The sequence below is a fragment of the Aulonocara sp. 'chitande type north' Nkhata Bay genome, linkage group LG15, assembly GCF_057382095.1.
Source record: "Aulonocara sp. 'chitande type north' Nkhata Bay isolate Kocher_YH1m ecotype deep benthic linkage group LG15, A_spYH_male_GT1.1, whole genome shotgun sequence".
In the NCBI taxonomy this organism is placed as follows: Eukaryota; Metazoa; Chordata; class Actinopteri; order Cichliformes; family Cichlidae; genus Aulonocara; species Aulonocara sp. 'chitande type north' Nkhata Bay.
The window spans coordinates 37,437,291-37,464,885 of NC_141358.1; the positions used below are offsets into that span (position 1 = coordinate 37,437,291).

Genomic DNA, 27,595 nt, shown 5'->3' on the forward strand with positions numbered 1-27,595 from the left:
CCAGGAAAGTACCTGCTTGTTTTTCAAATGAAAAACTGATGTGTGCCGATTCTGTATTATAACACTTCTTGACCAGCAAAAATCAAGAACAGTACTGGTGGAATTGGAAAACCCCTGCAAGTGGTCTTTTAGTTTCACTTTAGTTTCACCACATGTACTGTAACAGTAATTTGAAGCTTTAAAAGCAGGCCTACTTTATATTCTTTAATTTTAGACATGCCTCTATTTTTGCGATTGCTTATATTATGTAAGTTAATGTCCATCATTTTAAGATGTTATCTAAAGAGTCTAAATTCAGAAATGTTTGCAGGGGAAAGAAGCAGTTACTTAATTTACCATTTATAAGAGATGTGCAGGCCTCGTTACTGGCTTCAGGACTGACACCAGTGGCAAATAAGAGTACACTTAGTGTTCTTGTGCAGATCATGTGAGAAATATTGCCTAACCACTAACAAGAAGCTGTAGATGATACAGAATGAGTCATGATAACAGTAATTAAAGAACATTCTTTGAAAATTAGTTGTGAATATTTTACCAAGTAGAGAGATAACTCATTCTCACAAAGCAGTTTTATGCGCACTGTTAATGACTTTGTGTGTTTCTTTGTGTGTGGGTGTGTAGGAAAGATGCAACCAAAGGTCACATTGATTTTTTTTTAAGGGGGGGAGGGTACAAACAAAATGAAGGCGTATCAGACTTAAGCACAGTTCAACGATCTGCATGACATGTGGGCTACACCAAAAACCACCTTCAGTGAACTACAGCAGCTAAAGAGAAGTTATTACGTCAAGAGAATTGCCTTGTACACATAATAACAAAATTAATTACTTCCTTTGTCCACTAGAGGGCCACCAAAGACTGGGAATAAAGAAAGGACAAACCAGTGAAGCAGTTTGCAGATATATTTTGTTTCTTTTGTTACATTGAAATCACAGAAAGTCAAAATAGAGCATGTGATCACACATTTACATAAGTTGCAACAATGTATTTTTGTGCATGACAATTCAAAAAACAGTGAAAATAACAGACTACAGAGAAGGGGCTTTATTTTTCATAACAACATGAGGGCTAAATAAATCTACACAGTTTTCATGCTATTACACACTTAAAATAGTAGAGTTTGTTTTCATACCGCTTGTATAAGAGTTAAAGGTTAATGCTCTCATATATCCAGCGCTTTACTCGCTCATGGAAAAGTTGAACGTAGATTTTTATTTGGGGGGGGGGGGTGCAACACATGTATATCTAAAATGCAATTCCAGTTGTTAGAATTAGTGTTGTTTTGTGATATAAAGTAATACCTGGAGCTTCCACATCATCCTGACACTGTAATAATGTCACTACTTAGCCTTCCTTTTTTTACATGTCTTATGAGATAATTGAGATATAACTTACATTCAGAATATCCTGAGTACCACATGAAATGGCCTGAAACATTGAAACTGTTTCTGCTACTGACTCAGAAAGTCTGCTGGGCTTCACATATGCAGATCATGGAGATATACTTCCAACCAGCTAAAGCATTCGTGTACTTCCTTAAATGGGTCAGCCACAGTCAAATGGCAAAACTGGGTTTAACACTATTATTTTCCAGTAAACTATGTAATTGTATATGGAGTTGGCCCTAGTGATGAAGCTCACCCGGCTTTAGTTGGAATCACAAAAAATAAATTGCTGCTTATTTTATATATGAACAGAAATACCCTCCAAAAACAATGGAACACAATTTCATTTGCTCTAATACCAGTTTGTAAATGGTACATTTGTTTTTCAAAAACATAGCAAAAAAGTTCATAATGATATTTTTTTATGATATTGATGAAATGATATTTATTTAGTTTTAACTGAGCTTTTTTTTTTATACTTTTAAAATAAGTGTTAGAATTACTGAGCATATCTTTTTATTATATTATTATTCAAAGCCATGCATGAAGATCACCTGACTATAACCATTTTCATATCAATCTGCTATGTAACTGTATTACAGACTGTGGAGAGGATGCTGCAGGGTGCAGTGTCAGTAAATGGCATACGTCAAAGGGCACAAATTAATATGCACAAAGGAGAAACATCAATGCCAAAGGTCAGATTTAAAAACACATGATTTAAAAATTAAATCAATTTTAAGCAAACTTTCTCTTATTAGTATGTGCTTGTTATTCATTTGACGTGGAATGTAACATCTCCATTATTTCAAGATAAAATCCAAATTGTTGCTGCATTACATTAACATTTATTTGTGTGTGTGTGTGTGTGTGTGTGTGTGTGTGTGTGTGTGTGTGTGTGTATATATATATATATATCGTTCCATATGGGTAACCTGCAACTGCTATTAAGTGCAACCACTCTGTAGTGTCTGATGCACAAAAAAAAAAAAAAAAAAGGTTCCTTTTAAAGTTGTATATCTTTTTTTATTAATAATGGATACATCTATTTCATAACATCAGAAAGTTGCAGAAATAATCATAATAGATCAAATGTTTTGCCAATAAAGTGTAACATTTGTCTGTAGCTGACCCATAACGCTAAAGCATCCTGCCTCTACTGCTGATTTTGTAAACACCTGGATAGAAATGTACCCACATCAACTTTTTTTTAATGCAATTTAACTGAAATACTATATTTACAAATGACAAAAGATCCTATTTTAGAACACAATGAGGTTCTAGGAAACCTAACATGCTAACCCACAGTTAAAAAGCCCTGATAAGTACAACATTTTTTTAAAAACAGAAATAGTAACCTGATTAGGTGTTCCTGTGTTTACTGCTCTCCTTGCTTCTTTGGAAAATTTTGCAGTCATAACCAATTTATTCTACAAGAGTCAACAAAAGTAACCAAATGGGAATAATGTTTGTAGTAAATAGCTTGATCTTGATTTCTATTATTAAAATCTTGAGTTTTTTAAAGTTTTGTGATAATATTGTGTCATCGTGTTAACCACATCTGGCCAGACCAAACAAAGTATGCTCAGAAAATAGCTCTTCAATCTCCATGAAAAAATTAAATGCAAAATGTGTGTTTTCAAAGTGAAATCCTCAAGTACTCTTTAAAAAAAACTACAAGTAAAAGATCTCAGCTAGCATAATATGAAACAATAGAAAATGTCTGCTAGTTGGGGTTCAAATCCATCATTCTCTGCTCATGGCGCAGCGTTAAATACGCTAAGAGCACTTTGAAGAAGGATATTTTAAAATATGACCACGATATACATTTAAGATGCTATAACTGAACTTAATGTCACATTTGTCAAACTGCAAATCCCTGGGTATGAGGATTCAGTGTTAGTTTATCAGCAAAAGATGATAAAATTCTGGTAAAAGTTCCAGAGCTCTTAATTTTAAAGTCATTACTCAATCTTTGTAAAATGAAGGATTGCGTCGTCTTCTGAAGTAGTGGTATTTTCCCTTCTGGTGTTTAAGCAGTTCACACCCCACTGCAAGTGGGTGTCTCTACTGTCTGATGTCAGCTGGTCTAAGCTGTCTTTCACCCTCAGCCAGGAAGATCTGCATGGCACGGTACAGCAGGTGGATGCCGAGCTCCCGTTTCTTCTTTGTCTGCCAGTTGGACACGATGCCATAGAAATCCCCTCGCTTCTGATTCGTGAGCATCTTCAACCCTGCAACAGTTGAGAAAGTCAAGTTGCTTCACTGACAAATCTATCAGTGTTGTCAAACACAGTATTGCGTTTAGCAGTTTATGAAAACCAAACCGAGCACCTATCACAGGTTTAAACAGTAAAATGTTGGTATTAGTTAATATCGCTCAAACTTAATGCTGCTATTAGATACAATTTCTCTATTTTTCCTGAATGTTTGTGTTAATATCTTAAAATAATACAGTTTCAGGGTTTTTTTGTCCTCTATCCGCCCATTTTTATTTTTTAACTGCTTATAAGCCATTCACATAGAATGCAACATGCACCATGCTCTAAAACCCATTCTTTTCCATTGCTTGCACTGCACAACAAGAGTTTCCTGTGGCATTGAGAAAAGCGTGCCAGCCAGGGCACACTCGCACATGGATCTCCACAGGTAGACCCAAGCGGCTGGTGGATCTGAACCCCAAACCTTTTTTGCTTTTTCTTAAACACTGCACCACTGTTCCATCACTTCAGAGTAACTTAATATATGCAGGGTTGCCAAAGAAAAAAGATACTCAGACAATTATCAATATTAAAAATTACAATATTCCAAGAGGTCGCTAGGGCTCAACAACACGGACGTATTAAACATGGAGGTGTACACTTCAACAGTAGTAATTTAAGGCACCAATGAGGCAGTGATGAGCCGCTAACATCATTGGTCCTTCCCCTATTTGGCTGATGTTTGCAAGGGTGGTTTCAGATTCTGATACATAAAAAGAGGGGGAAGTACTCAGCAGTCGTGCTGTGGATTGTAGTGATGTTATTATTAGTTATTTCAGTTTTTGATAAGTTTCGCCCTCATGCACTCACCAATCGCCTCCACCATACAGGCCTCTCTTGTGTAGGCTTCCACAGGAATAACATTTTGGAAACAATGCAGAGAGATGACACCCTGCCCTGTGTTCCACACCTGAAGGATGTGCTGGACTTTGGAGCACAGTTTCTGTGACAAGGAAGAACAAAAAAAAGAATCAAACTACATATTTACTACGCGATTAAAGACTATTTCAATATGATATATTAATACCGATCAATATTTGCATCCTTACCTTTGAGGTTTTGTCACCTTTAAAGTATTCTAAAGCCTCGTACAGATGACTGTAGGGACGGGAGCGTTTTCCTTTGCCAACATAAAATATAGCATGGATAAAAGTCTGGAAACACTCCTTTGGGGTCATGGTGTGACTGCGAAAGGGAAGGTTTTTTGTCACTCTGTCAGAGAGGGAAATAAACGATTCAATTAATATTTTTAGAGTTGAGAGGTGTTTATGGTATTCTATTTTAAAACTATATTTGGCTTAGACATTTAAACTGGGGGTTTCAAAGATGGTGCCAGTGTGCCGTCTTCACCTCTCCTTTCAACCCCTCTTTGTTGACTTTTGCATTGTATTCCTCATTCTCTTGGTAATATTCTCATCAGGTGGCAATGCACTAATTACTTATGACTGACAAACACTTAAATCTTCGATTCTCTCACTCCTATGGTTCCGATCCATGCCGGACTCTGGGAGACGCCACCCTGTCACAATCGGACTCCTCCACCAGCATATCCTGACTACCCCTACCCACCATGTATAAGAAATGCTATAGGAAGCGGGGCAAACGGAGTGGTATTCACGTCCGTCTTAAGGCTTACCTTAAACCACAGGCTATGGCTAATCCACATGCTAGCATGGATATTCTACGTCTTCTCTCCTCCTCCCGTGATTGCCTTCTTGCCAGATCGCTTAGTCGTCGGTGGATCTGCTTGTCGGACGGCAAGTTTACCCAGCCCTCCCAGTCCCATGCCTTCCTATTCAGACCTGGATAACGTCTTCCAGAGGTGGCGTGCATCACAGCAACCTAAGCCGTTTGCGACGCACTACGAGTAGGGACATGGCGCCCATGACACGGATGGCTCTACTAAATGTAAGGTCGCTGGTGTTTTAAATGACTTTTTCCTCGCCTTGGGGCTGTTTTGTTCCTGACGGAGACTTGGATTAGCCCTGGTGAGACGTTCTCCTTCTCGGAACTTCTCCCCCCAGACTGTGCCTTCTTCAGCTCACCTAGGCTTACAGGCTGAGGTGGTGGCTTAGCCTCAGTTTTTAAAAATAAACATAAAATTCGGCAGCTCCCCTCCCCTACCTACCCTAGCCTTGAAGTTCAATTACTGGAGTTGGCCGATTCTTCTATAACTCTGTGTGTTGTGGTCTACCGACCGCCGAAATACAACAAGGCTTTTATACAGGATTTTGCTGAGCTATTAGGATCTGTTCTTTTTAAATATGACGGTGTTCTTATCACTGGTGATTTTAATATTGATATCTGTTGTAAGGATGATCCATTAGCCAAAGACTTTCTTGCTCTAACTGAGTCTCTTAACCTTGTTCAGTGGCTAAATGAACCAACCCACTCTAAAGGCCATACCCTTGATCTGTTTTTTTTTTTTTCATATGACGTTTGTATTAAGAACACTGACAATGTTGGGATCTCTGATCACTTCCCAGTTATTTCTGATGTTGATTTATGCACCCTGAGAGCCTCAGACGCCCTATGCCCATAATTAATTTTGAAACTGTGGCTAATTTTTCTGTGGTGTTCGTTAATTCTGCACCCACTATTACTGATTGTCCTATACCTCATACAGTTGATGACTTTGCTAATTCTTTGCTATCCACATGCTCCTCTATCCTTGACGTTGTAGCACCTATTAAAATGAAATGTCCTCAAACCAATTCCCAACATTGGTTAAACGACTCAACACGTGCCCTACGACGTGTGTGGTGCAGAGCCGAGAGGAGGTGGAAAAAAGATAAGCTTGAGGTATCCTTTGATATCTTACGTACCAGCCGCCTGAAGTTTCAAAATGCTGCTAAAATGGCTAATGCAGCTTTCTTTTCTGAAATTATTGAGACTAATAGCCCTAATCCTCAAATGTTGTTTAAAATCTTTAATTCAGTGGTTAACCCCTGTCATGAAATGCCGACGGTGTTGTCTCCAGGTCTCTGCGAACAATTTTTAAATTACTTCACAGATAAAATTTTATCTCTCAAGTCTTCACACCCTTTAGTTGTGAGCCTTGCTTTCACCCCAGGATGTTTATCAACCTTTCATCAGTTTGCGCCAGTGTCACTCACTGCTCTTAAGCAAATAGCTGAACAACTGAAAAATACAAATTCTGTACATGATATTCTCCCATCACGCATTATCAAGGATAGTTTTGATACAATTGGGTCCAGTATTTTAACTCTAATGAATTCTTCATTGCTTTCTGGCCATGTTCTGACAGCCTTTAAAAATGCCATAGTGCACCCTGTTCTCAAAACAAGAGCCTCGATCATAATGACCTTGTGAACTACAGGCCGATTTCCAAACTCCCGTTCCTGTCCAAAATCTTGGAGAAGATAGTTCTCTCGCAACTTCATTCATCAACATCAGTGATAAATTTCAGTCTGGCTTTAAACCACGTCACAGCCCTGAAATAGCTCTGCTGAGTCCTTAATGATCTTCTCCTAATTGCCGATTCAGGTGGTTCAGCGGTCTTAGTCTTACTGGACTTGTCCTCAGCCTTTGATATGGTGACCATAATATTCTGCTAACGAGATTAGAACATACAGTTGGCATTAGAGGTGACGCCTTTAACTGGTTTAAATCCTATCTTTCGAACAAGGTCCCCCTCTGTCACTCTGGGTACCTATTCTTCCTCTGCAGTATCCTTCTGCTGTGGCGTGCCTCAAGGCTCTGTGTAGGGCCCAATGTTATTCTCACTCTATATGCTACCTCTAGGCTTAACCGTTGAAAAATGCAACATGTCATTTCATTGCTATGCTGATGATATACAAATTTACTTTCAGCTAAGTGACGATGTTGCTGTCACTGCACTGCTTCCTAGAGTGCATGAGAGAAGTCAAATGGCTTTTGGGCAACTCTCTTATCTTAAATGAAAAGAAAACCGAAATTGTGGTGTTTGACAGTCATTTCCCCCAGGGCCAACTAGTTGATACCTTTGGATCCCTTGCCACTTTTCTCTCTGACACCGTTAGTAATCTAGGTGTGCTGCTGGACAGCTCTTTCAAATATGACAAACAAGTGTCCTCTGTAGTCAAATCTAGCTTCTACCAACTGCGTCTACCACATAAGGGTCTTGAAAAGCTTATTCATGCCTTTGTGACCTCTAGATTAGATTAATGTAATAGACTACTTGCACTAGGGCATGTGACGTATTTCCGTTTCCAAATAGTACCGCTTGTGCGTTTCCGGTACGTTTGCTTATCTATCGGTAGCTATGCTAATGTCGCTTCAGAATGAGTATAAAAAGGAAAGTATTTAAAACAGAACATTTTCAAAAACAGGAGAAGAAATACTCCGAGCATTGCTGTGTCCCACTTTGTTCAGCTTCAGCCAAATTTAACGGCATACTAAGTTTTCATGCCTTTCCGACCCATTCCGACTTGAGAAGACAATGGCCGGTAAACATACGCCGGGATCATTTCACGATCACCTCTCACACCAGGGTCTGCTGCAGACACTTTGCCAGTGATCAACTCATAGAGCCAACAACCCTCGATGGTCGAAGGAGGCTTATTAAAGGTGCTGTACCAACACTTTTTGAGTGGAATGGCTATAAAGTTGAACCACCGCGGCGTAGTGTTTGGGAGAGAACGGAGCGACGCCCTGAACTAGTTCCTCCTGACGATCAAGAAGAGCAAAGTCTTACAAGAGATCATGACTACTGCTCAGTCCCTGAGCCGTCTGCATTGGACATATCTGCATCAGCTGCAGAAGACCTGTCCAAAGACGTGGAGACTCTGAGGAAGGAAATACAGGAGTTACGTGTCCAGCGAGAATTTGGGTTACAGCGTTTTAATGAAAACAAAATAGATATTTACTTTTTCTCTGCTGATTGTATGTTTTATGTAGATGCTTTAGTATTTAAACGATATCCTAATGCTACAGGTAAAATACAACACCAAATACTCTTAATCAGACTATTTTATACAGCATTCCATTAGCATATTTGTCACAGTTCACATTATTTTTATGTCAGTGTGTAATGTTAATTAATGATTGACACGATGTATGGCTCTCTCGTGAATAGATTTCCAAGCTATGATCATTTGATGGCATTCTGGGTTTTGATTGAGCCTTGCATCTATAAAATGATCCGGGTTTCAAGAGCCAAGTCAGCTGCCAATCGGAACGAAGAAGTGTTGACACCTGCACGCACATCAACAGTAGGTTATGGGTTTGTTGGTAGTTAGAACTAGAGGTGTAATGTTATTGTATTTATGTACAATAACATTACATTATGTACAGTAGCATACATACACAGGTGTATGTATGCTAGACTCAGTATCCTTTACATACATACACCTGTGCACTACAGCACCTCATTGTTTACCCCATGGTACAGTATGGTATGCCTAACCATTACAAAACATTTAGCCAAGAAAAGAATAATTTTACTAGTTCATAGCTTAAGGAGTAACATTTTCCCTTTTGTTTTCACCTTCCAGAGGCAGCTGCTACAGCCAATTGACGAGTTTTTTCTTTTCCTGGTTTTCCTGTCAGTTGGTTTGAAGGAGAGGGACCTGGCACACCGATTTAACATACACCAGTCCACAGTGAGCCGCATTATTGCAACATGGACAAATTTTCTTGCCACTGCACTGGGGTCTCAGTGCATCTGGCTTACACGTGAAGAAGTGCAAGCTTACCTCCCTGAGGAATTCAAAGATTTCTCAGACACCCAGATGATCCTTGACTGTACAGAGCTGAGGTGTCAGACACCATCCTCACCACTTCTCCAAAGTGAAATGTACTCTTCGTACAAATCCCACTGTACGATGAAAGCCCTGGTTGGCATAGCTCCACATGGTCCAGTGACATTCATCTCTAATCTGTATGCTGGTTCGGTTAGTGACAAGGAACTATTCAAACAATCAGGCATTGCTGAGAAGTTGACTGAAGACATGGCAGTGATGGTAGATAAGGGCTTCCTAATCACTGATTGTTGTAAATGCAAAGTGTACTGCCCACCTTTTCTATCTAAGCAGAAGCAGATGCCAGCATACCAGGTTAAGGAGACGCAGGCCATAGCCAGACTCAGGGTACATGTGGAGCGAGTCATTAGGAGGATCAAACAGAACAAACTTTTTGATAGCATCATTACCATGTCACATGTTTATAATATCAACCAACTGTTTGCAGTGGCATGTATGCTGTCAAATTACCAGAACACAGCATTAGTTAAAAAATGGGTTAAGTGAGACAAGATGGATTTTTCCCAAGACACCAGTGCCAGTAACTTATGGAAAATGACCTGCAGCTGAGGCCACTACAGTTGCATTTCTTCCTTCTCAGCTGACAATACTTGATTACAGAACTGGTACTTGAGTGCTGATAGTTGAGTTTCAGTTATTGATAATTCAAATTCATTGCAAATGTTTAATGTTAATAATACTGTTTAATTATATTACTATATTACTATTCAGATTCAACAAAACTGTTTATCAAAATTATAAAGTAAATCACTAAATCGTTTTAAAATCATAAGTGACATTGAGCTTTTGGAACATCAAAAATACCATTTATCATTTTCTACAGTTCAGTTGTGTTATTGTCTAAATGTATATCAGTATGCTAGGCATGGAGTTTTAAATACTTACCATGTAAATAAGTTCTGCACAAATTCAACGTTTTAATGTGTGTTTTTAAAAATTAAATTGATGCCATTGCTTAAATAACAGTTTATTGATGTCACATAAAGGTAACATGTAACAACAAAAGAATTCATGAAATATATTGAAAATAAAACATCAGTTATTTTGTTCCAGCCAGCCTGAAGGATCTGTTTTTCTTTTTGCTATGTTTTTACTGTTCATTTTTTCAAACACAGGTATCTTGGCATATATATGTAAAAAAAGAAATAGTCTGCCTTTTCTCTGATTGCATTGTGCACATCTGTATCCATGTATATTCTTTGCACTAGGTAGTCCTCTTGTGCCCACACAACAAAGTCACACCACTGCATCCCACTGATGAGCAGTTGTCCTTGCACTTGCCAGTAATATGCGTGGCTCTTTTTTAGTTTAGGGGTACCACATTCCATCTGCACATATTTGCAGTCAATAAAGTTTTGTACATTGGGACATTTGAATTCGACGAAGCCAAACTGGGGGTATTCATTGGGGTCAAAAACAACACCATCAGGAGATGCAGCAAGCAATGGGGTGAATGACCAGACCACAGGGTGAGTAGTTAACATTCATTAGCCTACTATACTCTGCTGCTATTGCAGGCTCCATCTCAGTTCCTCTCCTCATGTCTGCTGTCTGCCTTGTTCCCTTCAATATACGCTCTGCTAGTGACTCGGCCGAGCTCTGGCCTCTGACGTGACACACCTCCCGAAACCTAGAGGCAGTCACTCTGGGCCTGCGGAGCTGATGCCACTCAGACGAAGAGCTTTGCTCACGTGTAGCTTCCTCTATTTTGTGAGCCATTTCCAGAGTTACAGACAAGCTTTTCAGATGCAGAAGCTCTTCTTCTGAGCACACAAACACACAATCTGATGGCAAGATGTCATACCCCTCCAGAGGCAAGTGCGGTGTTGGTGGTGCATCGCGGTGTAGTGTGATGTACCGGGTTGTCAAAACCGGCTGCTGATATGACAGAACACTGCCCTCCTGCACCAGCCCAAAGGCACTTTCCACAAGGGGCTTGTCAGGTCTCATGTTCATTGTGGTCACAAGTGGCCTGTCCTCAATATTAAATTTTGCATATGCCTCCGTTATTCTGAACAAGCAGGGATCTGGTAACGGACCCACCATGCCTCTGTAGAAGCCACTCCTAAAGAAAACATCAATGACAATAATGTAAGGAAGAAGGTTGTTATACTGAACAACAACTAAACTAAAAACTAAAAGGTGTAAAACAGTGGGGCATAAGTTAGAGACTGGGATGTATATGTACATGACTGAGTTAGCCGTCTTCAGAAAGTGTAATGTTGTATGTAAATTAATACCTATTCTGACACATGTATGTATGAAAAAAATAGCAACATACATTTGTAACACGTGAAACCAAATTTTACAAATGTAATTACCGTACTCCAGTCTGGGCCATTCTATTTGGTACCGGCTTAGTGAAGATCATGGAGTTGATGGGTCCTGGCTTCACACCCTAACAGAAGACACATTTACTATGGATGGTGTTGCTGTTCATATGTAAACATGGACTAATTCAAAAACTTTAACCTCATTTAAATTACCACTGTCCGTGGCTTGTGCCATTGCTGTTCAGATTCCGTGCAGCTATGCACAGGGGGGACAACCGGCACTCTGAGTTGTGAGTAGTGTGCTGTTTGGAAGAGCAGTGCCACTGTGTGATTGCACATAACAGCGCCTGCCACACAGGAGCACTGGCTATGTGTCAGTATCACCGGCGATGAATCCAGAAGCTTAATCTAAGAAGAAAGAACGAAAATTAAAAATGTAACATCTTCATGGAAGAGCCGAACAGGAACATAGTTCAGTGTTATGGTTACGCACCCTCCTGAATGCTTAGTGTTTCCTTCTCTCCCTATTAAAACAACTTAACCATGCTTGATAACTGTAATAACTTAGATTGTGTATATTTGCAGTATTAACTTGTTGTCAAATGTTTCTGATCACCCAAACACACGTTGATTTAACTATCTGACTAGTCAAATTAGGAGTGATAAAGCAGGGAGACAAGGAAAACATTCAAGTTGATGGGCCTTTAGGAATGAACTTAACTAATGCTTAAATGAACTGAACCCCACTGAACGGGGATTAACAACTTTACACAGCTTCCTGCCTACACTTAGTCTGTGTGGTGCCTCACTCTTCCTCATTGACCTGTAGCACAGGGCTCTCACACCGACCTCCCCTGACAACCTGTCTTTATTGGACACTGAATAAAGATACAAGTACCATTAGCATTATTTCTGTATTACTCATTTCAGCATGTCTTAAACATATATATTTTACACTTAGCAAGAGTAGCATTAGGTAGTTAACTACCTCCATAGTTAGCCAACTACCTAACGCCATTATAACAGTGTCTAACTACAAAAGTGACATTAGTTAAGAAAACCTCAACTATAGTTTAGGACGACATAAAACACCGTTTAAGAAAACATGTAATGTAGAGAACTGACATCAAATGAAGGACATAGCGGAGTAACGTAGTGTTTGCATTTGACGTTAGCTAGCGTTTCTTTGTCGGTTAATTTACGTTTTCTTACCTTCGTAGTTGTGTATATATGATGCAGCATATAACTTAAATCCTTTATCTAATTTGCTGGCGGGGGTAGTCATCACTCTGCAAATCCGATGAACATCGGTGATGTTCAATTTTGGGAGCTCTTGTAGGCAGCGAGTGTAGAACGTCGCCATGGTTTAACCGCACCGGAAGCACTGGGGCAGGACTACATAGAACGCGGAAGTGTTAGTGCAAGTAGTCCATTCCCTTTACTTGCTGCTCTTCTCCATAGATTACAGCTTGTCCAAAATGCTGCGGCACGCCTTTTGACTGGTACCGGAAGGTTTGCCTCTATCAGCCCTGTCCTTGCTGATTTGCACTGGCTCCCCATCAAATTTAAAATATTGCCGCTTACCTTCAAAATTATGAATAATGCAGCCCCTAGCTATCTCGCCGAACTTCTTAGACCATACACCCCTGGGAGAGCCCTCAGATCGTCCGACCAATTACTCTTGGTACAGCCTCGATCTCGGCATAAGAGCAGAGGTGACCGTGCGTTTGCCCTGGTTGCACCTAACCTGTGGAACAACCTTCCCATTGCTATTCGCGCATCTGACTCCATCCAATTATTTAAATCACGATTAAAAACTCACTTATTTAATCTTTCTTTCCCGGTTGGTTAACACCTGTATTTTATACTTAATTCCAATTTTATCTTTCTTAATATCTTCTTCTACTTAAAACCTATGTGTTTTTAGCAAGTTTTATTTAATATTCACTTTTATTCTTGTGTAATTAGTGCCAGTGACCTGTTAGCATATTCAGTACTTTGTTAATTCATGTTTTAACCTGCTGTTTTATTGTGAAGCACTTTGGTATACCGTTGGTTTTTAAATGTGCTATATAAATAAAGTTGTATTGTATTGTATTGTATTAGACACAAACAAGCCCATTACTAGCTCAATTTAGACAACTAATATGACTAGAGATTTATAGGGGTGAATCCAGAACACAAGTGCTCTCTGATGCATCTACTGAAGTGTGAATGTGAACATTTTCACACAGTCAGCAACAACTCATCTCCTCTGAATGCACAGAAGAAAACAAAACATAAATAAAAATGACGGTAAAAGCACCTTGGATCAAGCAGCAGGTAGTTGAAACTGGACTTGATGATGCCCTCTCTCCACTTCCTGTTCTGATCTGGTTGGTCAAACTGCTGGCACAAAGCCTGCTCATCAGCCTGGCAATTGGGAAGATTAAAGGTCTCCAGAACCCTACACAATTCTGGACTGTAACCTGCATCTGTAAAAATAAAAAACTAAATGTCAATGTATGTGTTCATATATTTTAAGAGTAGATATTATATTTAATGAAATGTTACAACAGAGCTCAACTTACCTTAAGTCACTTAAAAACTTGAAATAAAGCATTACCTGCTTGTGGTTGCTCTAACTTCTTCTGTTGATATTGTGACTGGCAGTTGGACTCCTGTACCAGGCGGCACAGTCTTCGCATGTAGGTGGGCCTTGTACGACTGCTGATGGGGCCTGGACTTTCCCCCAGCTCCACCAGCCTCGATCTGAGCTCCTTGTCAGTTATCCCTCTGATTTCTGGCAAAATATTGTCCACACACTTCTCATTTTCCGCCTTCTGTACCTCCACCTGGGGTTTCTGATTCTCTTTTTCTTTGCTGTCCACCATGTCAGCATGCAAAGTACGCCAGTCATAAAGTATGGTCTCCTCACTGCTGGTAGTACTCACGCTGGAGCTGAGGGAGGTGTCTGCTGTAGGTGGGACATGGGTCTCAATCAGTTTGTGGCCGCGTTCGGTATCTGTGTACAGGTACTCTACTGGTTCGTCCACATCCTGAATGTGTGGACGCCCTCCAGGGGTGTAGGACAGGTTAGCCAGGTGCTGTGGCCTACGGCAGCTTGAAAGCCTGCTCATGCTGTACCTCGGTGTGCAGCCAGTACCTGGGGTGCAGGGAAAATCAGAGTCCTCCTTGGATCTCCTTGGAGAACCATAGCTGGAGGTGGATGATGACGACACAGAGTCTGGCAGAGAGCTACAGTCCCTAGTTATCCAGGCATCTTCATTGTTTAGGCTTTCTACCTGCTCCTCATGAGGGGTATCGTTTACATTTCTCTTTGTAGTTGTCTCATCTGAACTTGTCAGATCGTCAGTCAGAAATTCCCCGTCTTCAGTGAGATTACAGTTCTGTTCCTGCATAGCAAAAGCAATCTCTGCAATGTTTCTCTCATAAGCACTGACTGAATTGTCATTATTGCTCTCGAGTAGAAACGTGTCACACAAAGTCTGTGACTGAACAGCAGAGTCTGTCACACTTGTAGAGAGGAGAAGCGTATCAGCCTGGCTGTTACTAACACTTGAGCCTCTGAGAGTACTGGACTGTGTCTCTTGGCAGTCCACAGACAAGCACCCTCCTTCTGTGGGTCTGCCTGAAAAGCAGTGTGCACTGGATGGTAAGCGTGGTGAGTTATAAAACTCTTCACTGGTTGGAGATCTGGGAGTCTGGCGGCGTATTCGAACTGGTGTAGGCAGGGTATCTTCGAACAAAGATGTGGAGAGGCTCTCAGTTCTGCTTGTTCTCAGCGAGCAACGGCTCATTCTTGAGCGTGTCCTGCCTGTTACAAAAGGACTGGGTGTGAATGGATGATCACTTTTTTCTTCTACTGCTGCGGACTCAACAACATCTTCCTTACTTGGACTGTCTACATCATTACCACCACAACCCTGAACTATATCATTGTTTGGATTTTTTACTCCAGACAAGGTCAGTTTATTAAGCATACCTGATAAACGCTCAACCGTTTGAGGTTTGGAATCAGTATTAGCTTCCATATGAATCTTTGTAAGTTCACAATCAGAATTTGTAGAAGTCAGAGTCTTTCTGTCTAATGCGGTCTTGGCAGAAACATCATCTGCTGCACTAAGTGAAAGACATTCAGGGTTTACAGAGGCATCCAGAGCACTGGTGTAATGGTCACTCTCACAGCTACTATAATGGCTACTACTAGTTCCACTGCTGCTGCCGGCAGCATGGCAGTGTACTTTGTTTTCATCACTGTTCCCCTGAGCGTCTTTTACACGCTCTGTTTCCTGTTCATCATCACTTTCTTCCAAAGCACAGTGAACAAGGACTGTTTTCTCCAAGTCCTCTTCTGTGCTCTCACTGCTTTCCCTGCAGAAAATGTAGACATGATCCGGTGATGTGGCGTCAATGCCCTGCTTGTCTAAAATAGTAGCCATGCGTTCTGAATCCAGGAAATCAGAATACTCAGATATGTCAAAAGGTAAGCTGCGCTGGCAGCCATCAACAGCAGGATTCTGCTGGGGAGATTCGGGGCTGAAAACAGGGTAATATTCATCCACGTCATCCCTGAAGCTCACGCTCTTCCGACTTGCTCGCATGAAGGAAACTGCAGGGAAGTTGGAAGGAGGGATTATGCCATCAGGTGAAGCAGTACATTCCTCGCCTTTCGATGTGGTATCATCGGTACAATTGCCATCTTCTTTAAGATTCGATACTGCAGCTGCAGGCTCCACCGCAGACATGCGAGTGCTTGAAAGTATGGAAGGATAAGATGGTCTGTGATGCGATACACTTCTGCAACTTAGTCGTCCATTAATGTTAGACAGGTTAAAAAATGATGAGCGCCTTGTGCTGCTCAGTGGGGCTTCTCCAAAGTCACTTATCATGGATGTGTGGGAACTAAAGCTGTAGTCCGATTCAGGATAGCTGGACATGTCTGTCTGGTCGGAATACAGAGCTGTGAAGGAAAAAAATGAACATAGTTTAGTCTGTCAGCAAAATTCTGTAAAGACAAACCTGAAGCTTTTCTTATCCACTCTTTACACCCTGGCGGGGAGTTCTGCAGGTTATAGTTCTTGTGTTTTTTCATTATTTGATAGTAAAAACAGGTAATGCTACTGCCAATGTTTTAACTCCTTTGGTTTCACAATCGGTAGCGGAGCTTCTCAACAGCGCTCTCAGTGTGATTATACAACTGTCAAAGACTTGAAAAAGGTCATCTTACAGTATTGGAACTGAGGTATGTCATCCTCCTCAGTGTCTGTTGGGCCAGCCTGGTATTCCTGAAGGAGATGGGCACATTTTCGATTTTCCTGTTGCTCTGCAAGCTGCTGTGGAGTGTTTCCTTCCTGGATTAATAAAGCGGAAGTAAGAGCAAACTCAAAGTAAAATGTTCACTATATTCAAAGCAAAAGATTAGAATTTTATAGTATACTTTACAGTACCCTTCAGGTATTCTCTTGAAGTTGTCACAAATATAAACAACAGATTAACCTAAATGTTCCCAAAAACTAGTCTAAAAGCCACGATTAAGCAATTCATACATTATCTTTGATATATGGATTCCCTCCGTTCATCAAGAGCAGCTTGAGATTTTGATAACATCCCCACAGTGCAGCAACATGAAGAGGAGTGAGGCCTTCTGATGACCTAAAATCGACATTTCATCATTACAAGTCGGTGCAAAGTTTATGAAAAATCTGGCCAATATTTCAAACAAAACTACTGATATACCACGGTAAGTAAACAAATACAAACAGCACAATGTTGGCAATTCTGTCTCTGTAAACCACAACAGTAGATTTTAAATGAAACAATCCAGATGGGATTGGAGTGCAGACTTCACTTTTTGATTCAAAGAGTTTAACAAAACTTTTGCAGCAATTGTTTAGGAATGACAGTCATAACATACTGCAAAAGCAACCCAAGAATTTGTATAGAAAAATAAATAAGATGTCCTTCAACGGGCAACCCAAGAGAGCATGTTTTTCAGCTACTGAAGACACTGGCATAGACATAAACAAACCAGCAACTGAAGGTGGCTGCATTAGAGGCCTGGCAGAGCATGTCCAAGGCTTCTACACTTCAGGCAGTCATTAAGTGCAAAGCATTTTCATGCAAATATTAAATACAATCCTTTTATAAAATGGGGGACTATGTAGTAGTGAGTTAATACAATGCTTGTGTTAAAACCCCAGAACTAAGGCTGAAAAACTGTCTTGCTTCTTTGACTTAAAATACACTATAGTGACTAAATGTATATGATGTTAAGTGACTGTTTTGGATCTATACCTTATATTGGGGTCAGCTCCATATTGCAGCAAGGTTTTCAAGCATCTTATGTTCTTCTCAGTTTCTTTGCCAACAGATAAGTGTACAGCAGCTACCCCTTTGGTACCCACCAGATTGGGGTTTGCGCCTTGTAAAAGAAGTTGCTGCACAGATCTGTCACGAAAGCAAGACGTGTTACACTGACAAATACAAACTAACATATCGAAAAATGAAAACACCCGTAACAAACTAGTAAGGACTGAAATATGTAGCTATGTAGATATATAGAGTTCATGCACACTTAATTTTTTATTGGAAAACCGACATCGTGGATAGTATTGATTTTCTTTTTGAGAGATCAGAGCTGGATAAGGTATACAAATGTAAAAACGTAAATCCTAATGTTAGTCTGACGTGGGTGGCTGTAGCATGTTTACAACACAGGACATGTCAGGGGAAAGAAGAAAAAGGGATGGACCTCACCTGGGATCTCCTTCATTCACCGCTTTACACAGCTGACTCGTCAGTCTCCTCGTGTGTCGATCCATGGCCAGCGATACTTGTTTTTTAATTTATCTAAACTCTGAACATCTTCCGAGCAGCGTGTAATAAACTACGTGGCTCTGGCTCACGTTAGCAAGCAGAGCTAACGGCGACTTGCAAGCTGCAGAAATCGAGCTATTGTTTGCGTACATTAAACTACGTTTTCCTAAAGTTTAAGCCGGCAAAACGTTAACATGATTTTTTTTTTTCAATGCAGCTTGGACGATTGGGCGAGCGTTTCAGATTCTAAAGCAATAACTCACAGTTTATCTACATTTTGTTTTTTTACTTTTCGATGAAGCTACGGTACATTGTTTTCAGACTTCCCTCCAAGCCCCGCAGCAAACGGAAATCCCTCCCACATGCGCCTCTGATTGGACAAAGTTAACCAATGAGGTGATAGATTCATTTAAAGCAAGGCACAAAGTCTTTGCCTGAAAAACTACTGATGTCTTTGTAGGTCACAGCGTTTCTATTCCACTGCTGTATTTTATTTTAGCTTCAAAACTTTTAATTAATAGACGGAGTCACATAAAACTCAAATGCTCGAACACACACTGCTAATTAACTCATTATAATGCAACAAATGCTTACATGAAATGGTACTTCAGAATCATTAAGCCACTCAAAAATACACATGCAGTCTAATATCAAGGAAGGCGCACAAGGCAAAGCTGAATATTAATATCCCTTTACAAGATACATTTGGCAATTTGCAAGAGGTTCAAATAGGCTACTTAAGTAGGATAGGGACGGAGACTGCCTTAGTTCTATATTTATTTATTTATTTATTATGTTTATGTATTTACAACTAATATTTTTTTCTGTTGAATATAAATGATTTATGGGAGGTATTTATGAATTTAAAATGCGTATTTTCTGCTGATGATACTACTAGCACATGGTAGTGGGGAAAATTTCAATCAACTCCTGGATACTGCAGAGAAAGATTCTGATACTTTCACGAACCAGTAAACTCTAATAGCGAATAGGGGTTTATATTGAAATTGATAATGTATCCAAAACTAAATTCTGAAGTGTGTTATTGGGTTGTAAACAAATAAGGAAACCTCACATAAAACACATGACAACAAAAAATTCTAAAAGAATCACATTATTACATACAGCCAAAGTATGGCTGTATGTAATGCAGTGCTTGACAGTAACTCCAATATTTGTCAATATGAAATCTCTTGTTTATTCAGTACATCTCCAATATAATTACAAACATGATTTTATTTACAGGAGCTTAACACAGCATTAAAACATTGCTCTATGCAATACTAACAGAAATGGTTTTCACTGCAAAGTTGTGTCAACACTTGGAAATTACATAAAACAACACCGCTGTCTAAAACTACTGCATCACTTTTAAATTACACACAGTAGAGCGAAAACAATAATTTATTCCTCATCCAAATTCTCAGATAGCACCGATTTTCCAGGGATAGATATCATGTCATCTCAGATAGAGTAGAAAGGAAGTAGAAGGAGGCTAATCAGAAGAAGCAGCAGGCTAGGGTGGCTTGCTACAGCATGGCTGCCTTCAGGTAATTGGCAGTCCACGTAGGGTTCTATGCATAAAGCATAAGCCATCACATGAGCAATGTAGCTCTGTTCCTGGACTCCATCAAAAAGATGTGACATGGGACCTTTGGCAAAAATGGCTACATCCTCTATGCCGTGGGTCTCTGAATCAAGAGGGACAGCAGTCTGCTGGACGTAGTTGTTGTCCGCTGAAGGGAAACAAGAGAGAAGACTTCAGTATTAGCTGCATAGCTTTAGTTAGATCAGTGTTGACAAAAAAAAGCCAACAGTTGGCTTACTAAACTAAAACGCATTGTACTGATGACATTAGCTGTATTGATAATGGATTGCATTTATATAGCGCTTTACAATTCCACTATTGTCTGTGAAGGTTCTCAGCCATCCAGGTCATCGTAGTCTAAGGTGCTTGGAAAGAAAAGCATTCCACTCTGATTCCACTATTCATTCACTCTCACACACTGGTGGAGGAAAGCTACAATTGTAGCCACAGCTGCCCTGGGGCAGACTGACAGAAGCAGGCTGTCATATCGCGTATCTGGCCAACAGAGGTAGGGTAAAGTGTCTTGCCCAAGGACACAGTGACCAGGACAGAGAGCCCGGGGATCGAACCGGCAACTTTCCGGTTACAGATGAGCGTCCCAAACTCCTGAGCCACAGTCGCCCCGTGATGAAAGCAGATGAAGACACTAACCTGTTTCATTATTGTAATCCTTACTTTCTGACACTTAGTAATGATTCATAAGTAGTCTTTACAATTCAACACTCCTATGAAAGTACTGTACAGAATTTTTTCTAAATCATCTGCTGTTTATAGCCCTTATTTCAAATGCTGTACCGTCAAAAAAACAACCTGAAAGAATGGTGTATATATACACAAGAAGCTGTATTGTCCATTCAATGAAACTCCATTGCTGAACGTTTGTGAGGTGACAGTGAAAAGCTAGATTGAGTGTTTTGTGGCAGTGCAGTTGGTTTACTGTTACACCACAAGATGGAGCTATTGCATTGATTTGGATTCCATAAAAAGATGCTCAGTGTCACTTACTTGAAATTGATTCATTCACATCCGGGCGACTTCCATTGGCAATCTTGTATCCTGGTCCATTCCCATACACAGCAGTGGTGAAGTGTTTGTTGTCAGTAGCCTTGGTATCAGCGATCCCTGTATATCACAAGGGCAAATTACCACTCAGAACATAAGATGAGGCTGACTTGTTAATGCTAAAGCTTCTTCCAAAAGTGCATTTTACCTAGAACAGGGTTTCCTCTTGGAGAATAACCTCCAAAAGCAAAAACATGAGAGTGGTCTGCAGTGACTATAGTCAGAGTGTCCAGGTCACTGACGAGGTCAGCCGTTCGCTCGATTGCTCGGTCAAACTGTACAGCTTCATGGAGTGCCTTTTTGGCCATTGTTGCATGGTGACCGTGGTCGATTCTCCCCCTTGAAGTTCAGAAGAAAGTCACTGATAAATAAGCATCTGTAGTAGTACGTCTCTTGCAAAGTTTGAGATTGCAGTGAAAACGTAGGCGTCCCAAAGTACAGCCTTAATGCGACATAATGCTACAACTGTGACCAGCACATCAAATATTAGTTTGGCCAATGGTATTGCAGCAAAAGTGAGTTCCAGTTATGGAAAATGGCATGAAATTAATAATAGGATTATCTGTGGAAACCATTGTGTTAGTAACTGCTCCTTCATAGTCATATTAGACCACATTTCACTTGTTGGACACAGTGCCATGTGTAAAAGATGGAAATGGACAATGATGATGTCAATGTTGCATCATCGTAAACTTGTGTGGGGAAAGTCGTATTAATGCACACGCCTGAAGCAAGAGATGAATGAGAAGAAAAAAAAACTGTCAGTGAGAAGAGCTTCTAATATGAACCAGCCTTTTTTTCAAGTTTTAAAGAGAAGAAGAGCAGAACAGTTCATCTAAAAATAAATACATAAGAATGAAACATCTGTAAAGAAACACAGACAATATTTTTTTCACAATCTTCTATGTGCCAAAGAAGCAAATCTGTCATCAAAAGTAAAGGTGGACTTGGCAAATAAATAAATAAATAAATGAACACTGGTTTTACTTCTGCCTGCAATCAAGATTAATCAGCACTCAGCCGACCCTCCACATATCTCTGGTGCAGGCTGATACTGATATTGATTTTGCCATTGTCACAATATGAGAATAACATGAAAATATGCCACAGTTTTTATTCTGTCTGTTGTTGCCAATCGGACATTCACATTAAAAGGTCAACCATGATTTGTTGTTTTGATTAATATTCCTGATTTCTTTCTTTGGTGAATATACTATACTTATCTTCCACAAAGAGGAAAAATCCTTTGGGGTTCTTGCTGAGGATCTTGATAGCTTTCTCTGTCATCTCTGTAAGGGATGGGTCCATGGAGGGGTCACGATCCAGCTCGTACCGGCAGTCTTTGGGCTCAAACAGACCTTAAAAGAAAGAATTTGCAGGCTTCAGTTTTCCCCTGTTACATCTGCCATATTACATATAGTATATATAATCTTTATATGTAATAAATAAATAAATAAAATGGCACAAACTTGATAAATTCCTTAAAAACACTGACAAATGAGTTCAGCAGAATTTAGCGAAATGTCACTGTTTAAAAATCTAAGGTTTTTTATTGGGTCTAGAGTACTTAAGGTCTTGTGTTTTTCTTCTCTGTATGACGCAGTTGTAAATGATGCACCTCAGAGTTCTTACCCATCAGGAAGTCTGTCGTTGCAGGATTGATAGCATCAAAGTCAGCCTTGTTCCAAACATATTTAGCATTCTGTCGGTGGGGAACAATGACAAACGTGGAAAATGTTTGTTTTTTTAAAAAAAAATGCTCAGTGATGAAAATCACGATACATGTTCAAACTTAAAACTGATGAGCACACTTGATGAAGGCACTGTTTACCGGTTTGTTCTTTAGCCATTCATCGACCAGATTTTTCCCGTCCTTTCGGACTCCTGTCTTATTTAAATACTCTGGGTCTTCCACTGTTGTGGGAAACATATAGGTACGACCTCCACCAAGGATAACCTGCAGAAAGAAATATATTCCCCTTTTGATTTTTGTACATGTAAAATACTTTAAAAAAAAACACATTTAGTGTATGAGGATTTATTCACCGAGTACTTCTGAGGTTTGGATTAGAAAGTGGTTTCTTAGGTTCGCTGTCATCCATGTTTTACAAAATTGTCGAGGAATCTGCTTTTGGTAAAATTTAATGACTTATCTAAAAGACCTTATCTGGTTTATTCAGTCTAGAGGTACCTTGATTTTTTTTCTATTCATCATTTGTGTGAGTGCACTGTTCATTTGCCTGCCCGTTTTGATTAAGTCTTACATTTATCTCTGTGTTGTAAACCAGCTGGTAAGCAATGTCACGGCACTCATTCTTGACTGCCTCATTTGGGAGATCAGCATCAGAATACCAGTCCCGGCTGGCAACGTGAGCGTAGGCTGCAGCAGGAGAAGCATGTTGAACTCTGGTTGTGGTGACAATGCCAACTGATTTCCCTGAAACAAGGACCAGATTTTTCATAGCGTTAACATATTTGCTGAGTTATACTTGGAGAACTTGAACTGATTAGGCTCCTGGAGGTTAACAAATTTTGTTTGAAAATGCAGGACACATTTATTTTTTAGATTTAGATATATTTAGATATATACACTTGATGTGAGGTATGCTACAGAAAACACGCCTGTTTAGATGTAAAATTGTTTTATTTATAGTAGTTGAATAGTTGTCCAGTTAGTAAGCTAATGCTGTACACTGAACAATAAATGTATATAGGTTATTTCTCTTGTACACGTTCGACTTTTAAGATTTTATTGCTTTGTAGCATCATTTTCATGTGCCTTAAAGTAGTCAAAGCTTTGTGGATGTGGGTCTACCTGCAGCCTTGGCACGGTGAAGAACAGATATGACTTCATTTCCATGGGAAGCCTGGCAGTCGTACCTTGGAGTGGCAGCACTGACCCCCAGAGTGCCATAGTTGGCTTTCACACCACACTGGTACGCTGTTGCTGTGCCAGCACTGTCTGGCATCTGCTGATCCACGTTGTACGTCTGCAGGCATCCGAAGCAATCACACATATTGCATGTTAACCAATATTCACGCTCACTGTCAAAGAAAATGCTGATTCTGTCATTGACATCAAGAAAATTAAAACACTGAACATTCATAAATTAAGTGTCCTAGATTTTTCACAAAAGTTATGTCACCTGACTTATAACACAGATAAAAAAGCCTGTCTTTGTTAGGCTGGTAACATGTATCCTGCTAGTGAAAGGGCAAAACCTGAAACCTTGACCCTTACATTAAAGGCATGACTTTGCTTTGGAGGAATTTCACTGCAAATTAATAGCTGTTGTGAGTGATGACCTTTATCTATGAAATGTTTTTATTCTAATTAGAGTGACCACTTGCAGGATCATGTTACCCCCATCCGAATCATTGGATGATTTGATGAATATGGCAAATATATATATTTTGTGCTACGGCCATAGACAGTTTTTAGGAAAAATGAAGCCAATGAAGTACCTTAACCATGAATTCTATATGAAGGCCACCAGATGGCACTAGTTACCATAGAGGTCTGTGGGAAAACAACTTTGACCTTTGTGAAGACCCTTCTGCTCAATTCATGGGCTCAGTCACTCATTTTGGCTCACATTGAACACAAACTTAAGTCTGCTTTTATAGTTTATCTTTTGAAACAGTGGCGTTCCACCCTTCCAGCACATACTTGCAGAATCAATGCCAAGTGACACTGAAGCTGTTGTTTGTAATCTTGCCAGAGGTGGGACCAAGTCATTGTTTTGCAAGTCTCAAGTAAGTCTCAAGTCTTTATCCTCAAGTCAAGTCTCAAGTAATGTCAGGCAAGTCAGAGTCGAGTCTCGAGTCACTGGTGTAAAAGTCCGAGTAAAGTCACAAGTCTGAAACTTTGAATTTCAAGTCCTTTCGAGTCTTTAAAAAAAAACGAAAAAAGAATGTTGCAGTTATATGCTAAATGTAAATATTAGACCATGTAATTTTAAAATCTGTGTTTTTCTCAACACATGACGAAATAGTGAACTTAGAAAATATACACAAATTGTGAAATTGCACCTCTTTAAAATGCAGCTCAATTAAACTTAGTTCCAAGAATAATTTTCACCGTCAGTTCTGAGATAAGCTGCATGTTATTCTTAGATGCACTTGTAGGACCGGCTTTAAAATCACATGACAAAAATATCATACACATAAAAAAAAAAACTGTATCACCAACGTAGCCTGGAAAACATTTGCTAGTTAGATGAAGTCAGCTATCTCATCGTAGCAAAAGAGAAGCACCACCTACCGTTCTTTATGCAACTTCAACCGTCGGAGAAAGTTGGAAGTTGTTCCATCTCTGTCTGTGATTCTCTACTTGGATGTTTTGCATATTGCATTTCGGTTTTTTGTTGACTACTTCATAGTTTATGTACCTGAAAAAATAACTCCTTGCAGCATTTTTGAGCGTTTTTTTTTCTTTTAAAAAAAAAATCTGGTTAATTTGATTGGCTGTGCTACAGCTCACGCACACATACGTACGGAGTGTGGTTTGAATAAATGAATGAATGAATTGAATTAATGGTGCACACTTTCTATATAATATAATATAGTATGCGTGTTAAATTTTATATTTGGGGTGAAATATCAAGTATTTTCAAGTAAACTAGTTCAAGTCCAATTCAAGTCCCAGGTCATTAGTGTAAAAGTCCAAGTCAAATCACAAGTCTTAGAACATTTTTTCAAGTCAAGTCTAAAGTCATAAAATTAATGACTCGAGTCTGACTCGAGTCCAAGTCATGTGACTCGAGTCCACACCTCTGAATCTTGCTTTCTGGTTGTTGTTTTTATCAGTAAGATTTAGAACCATAAAAGTATGTGCGATACAGTTAAGGATGCAAGTCTACGGAGTGTGTTGCTCATAGTGTTCTGACCTTAGAAAGGGCCAGGTGGGGGAAAGAATCCATAGCTAGACTGGACTCCTCCCCACTTACTCCTTCCAACTGGCCTTTGAGGATCCGGGCAGCAGTCACTGTTGGCATACCCATACCTGGAAGTAGGAGGAATCACACGTGAGTAGATAACATCAGCCAAGAGAGTACACTGTGCTCTTTGAACTCATTAGGTCCAGCTAATAAAACAGCTAGTGAAACTTGGTAAAGGACATTCTGGTCAACAGATATAAACCTTAAACTCTTCTAATGTGTCACCAATAGGTCATTAACTAAAAGAACTTTCCTATGTATTCTCACAAACACGTCATTTATTGAGCTGTTACATATTACTTATCAATCATAAATATTGATAAAACTTTAAATGTGCTGAAGACAGCATCAGTGATGGCAAAAGTCGAAGCTCATAAAATCATAATCAAGATATAAATTTGTCATTTGTACAGAGAAGCTGCTAAACAGTGATGTTGGGTCAGAGATTAAATAGCAGCAAATGTATGATTTCATGTAAGGCTATATTTCCACAACGGAATAAAGAAATTCGTTTCTGTTGTTTTACAATAGCGGAAAATATTTCGCCTGCTTTTGGTTTTGGTTAAATGGAATTAATGAAGCAAACTGAACTAACCTGTTATTAATTTCTGTTGAACGTCCAGACATGGTAGATGACTTCAAACTGTTTCCGATTTACCCTTTTTTGGTATTAGCCCGATTAAGGATACAAGAGCAAATATTGCAACCCCACATGCACTGTGGGCTTTGCAGAGCCTCACTTCACTTTGTTATGCCTGGCTTTCCGAGCAGATGATCATGTGTCAGTGTTCATCTCCTACCATGATTTTTGTGGTACCAAAATCTGGGGCTTTAAAAGACCTTATTATGTTTTGGTGAGTTACACCACAGTGATGGAGAGACTCAAAATGTCTTTCAGCTGAATAAATGAACTGAGGTACAAGAGGAAATACTTGATAGTTTAAAGAAACTTCATAAATGGTAGAAAAATTTCTTTCTTAGACTTACCATCTCCTAGGAAGAGGATGGCATTCTTGGCTTGGTGTGAATTACGTGGTTTATTTAGGGCTGCGTGAATAGCATTCCTTCCTTTATTGTTCCAGTAGAACGGTTCGAGCTCATCCTCTATAAGCGAGACAAAATAAATGTGAAGGTGGTTAGAGCCATTCAAATGTGTTTCTGTGTTTTTTTTTAATGAATAAACTGCATAATAGTCAGTTTTTGCAACACCGAATATGCATTGCATGTCTGTTACTGTCTTTTCTTTAAGCTTGAAATTGTGTTGCAAATTGAAAGTAATATTCTTAGTTTCTGAAGAAGCTCTCATGAACAAAATGTAGCAAATTCTTACTGTTAGCACACGAAGTCCACTGCACCGAAATGGAAATCAGTAATCCAATAAAAAATAGATAATGTCTGTTGGCCATGGTCTAGACTCTATATGAATGCAGAGAGAGAACAAGAGCACGTTTTCCTCACTCTGAAGCACCTTTATATATTCAGCCAAGGAGCAAAGGGCACATGAA

At 39.7% G+C, this 27,595-nt stretch overlaps 3 protein-coding genes across 4 annotated transcripts; 1 reads left to right on the top strand and 2 right to left on the bottom strand.

The window, feature by feature from the left end:
- Window positions 1–894: 894 nt before the first annotated feature.
- Window positions 895–18,945, bottom strand: LOC147313584 (uncharacterized). 2 transcript variants are annotated; one of them, XM_086263255.1, is made up of 9 exons: window positions 18,441–18,939; window positions 17,979–18,131; window positions 17,231–17,336; window positions 16,912–17,035; window positions 14,287–16,644; window positions 13,987–14,155; window positions 4,696–4,858; window positions 4,457–4,589; window positions 895–3,619 (listed from the first exon to the last, which is right to left on the bottom strand). In XM_086263255.1, the coding sequence occupies exons 1-9, from the start codon at window positions 18,503–18,505 to the stop codon at window positions 3,453–3,455; spliced, it is 3,438 nt and encodes a 1,145-aa protein (XP_086119381.1). In that variant the 5' UTR covers window positions 18,506–18,939; the 3' UTR covers window positions 895–3,452. The 2 variants fall into 2 exon arrangements, with proteins under 2 accessions (XP_086119381.1, XP_086119382.1); XM_086263256.1 differs by lacking the exons at window positions 895–3,619; window positions 4,457–4,589; window positions 4,696–4,858 and adding an exon at window positions 11,813–12,089 and having other exon boundaries at window positions 18,441–18,945.
- Window positions 8,946–10,456, top strand: LOC147313585 (uncharacterized). The gene has a single exon (XM_086263259.1). The coding sequence runs from the start codon at window positions 8,962–8,964 to the stop codon at window positions 9,892–9,894; it is 933 nt and encodes a 310-aa protein (XP_086119385.1). The 5' UTR covers window positions 8,946–8,961; the 3' UTR covers window positions 9,895–10,456.
- Window positions 18,946–19,674: 729 nt separating the features above from the next.
- Window positions 19,675–27,548, bottom strand: LOC147313586 (alkaline phosphatase-like). The gene is made up of 11 exons (XM_086263258.1): window positions 27,421–27,548; window positions 27,078–27,194; window positions 26,040–26,155; window positions 23,966–24,140; window positions 23,415–23,587; window positions 22,982–23,107; window positions 22,783–22,852; window positions 22,374–22,508; window positions 21,299–21,490; window positions 21,094–21,210; window positions 19,675–20,236 (listed from the first exon to the last, which is right to left on the bottom strand). Exons 1-11 carry the CDS (start codon window positions 27,494–27,496, stop codon window positions 19,965–19,967), a joined length of 1,569 nt encoding a protein of 522 aa, XP_086119384.1. The 5' UTR covers window positions 27,497–27,548; the 3' UTR covers window positions 19,675–19,964.
- Between the last annotated feature and the right edge of the window lie 47 nt (window positions 27,549–27,595).

Bases quoted from the DNA above. Each gene is read 5' to 3' on its own strand.
- LOC147313586 (XM_086263258.1), bottom strand. From the start codon at position 27,496: ATGGCCAACAGACATTATCTATTTTTTATTGGATTACTGATTTCCATT. The intron at 26,156-27,077 runs GTAAGTCTAAGA...TCCTACTTCCAG, and splicing joins CATCCTCTTCCTAGGAGATG to GTATGGGTATGCCAACAGTG. The intron at 22,853-22,981 runs GTAAACAGTGCC...CCCCACCGACAG, and splicing joins AATGGCTAAAGAACAAACCG to AATGCTAAATATGTTTGGAA.
- LOC147313585 (XM_086263259.1), top strand. From the start codon at position 8,962: ATGTATGCTAGACTCAGTATCCTTTACATACATACACCTGTGCACTAC.
- LOC147313584 (XM_086263255.1), bottom strand. From the start codon at position 18,505: ATGGATCGACACACGAGGAGACTGACGAGTCAGCTGTGTAAAGCGGTG. The intron at 14,156-14,286 runs GTAATGCTTTAT...TTATTTTTACAG, and splicing joins GTTAGAGCAACCACAAGCAG to ATGCAGGTTACAGTCCAGAA. The intron at 4,859-13,986 runs GTGCTTTTACCG...CCTCTCTGACAG, and splicing joins TACCTGCTGCTTGATCCAAG to AGTGACAAAAAACCTTCCCT.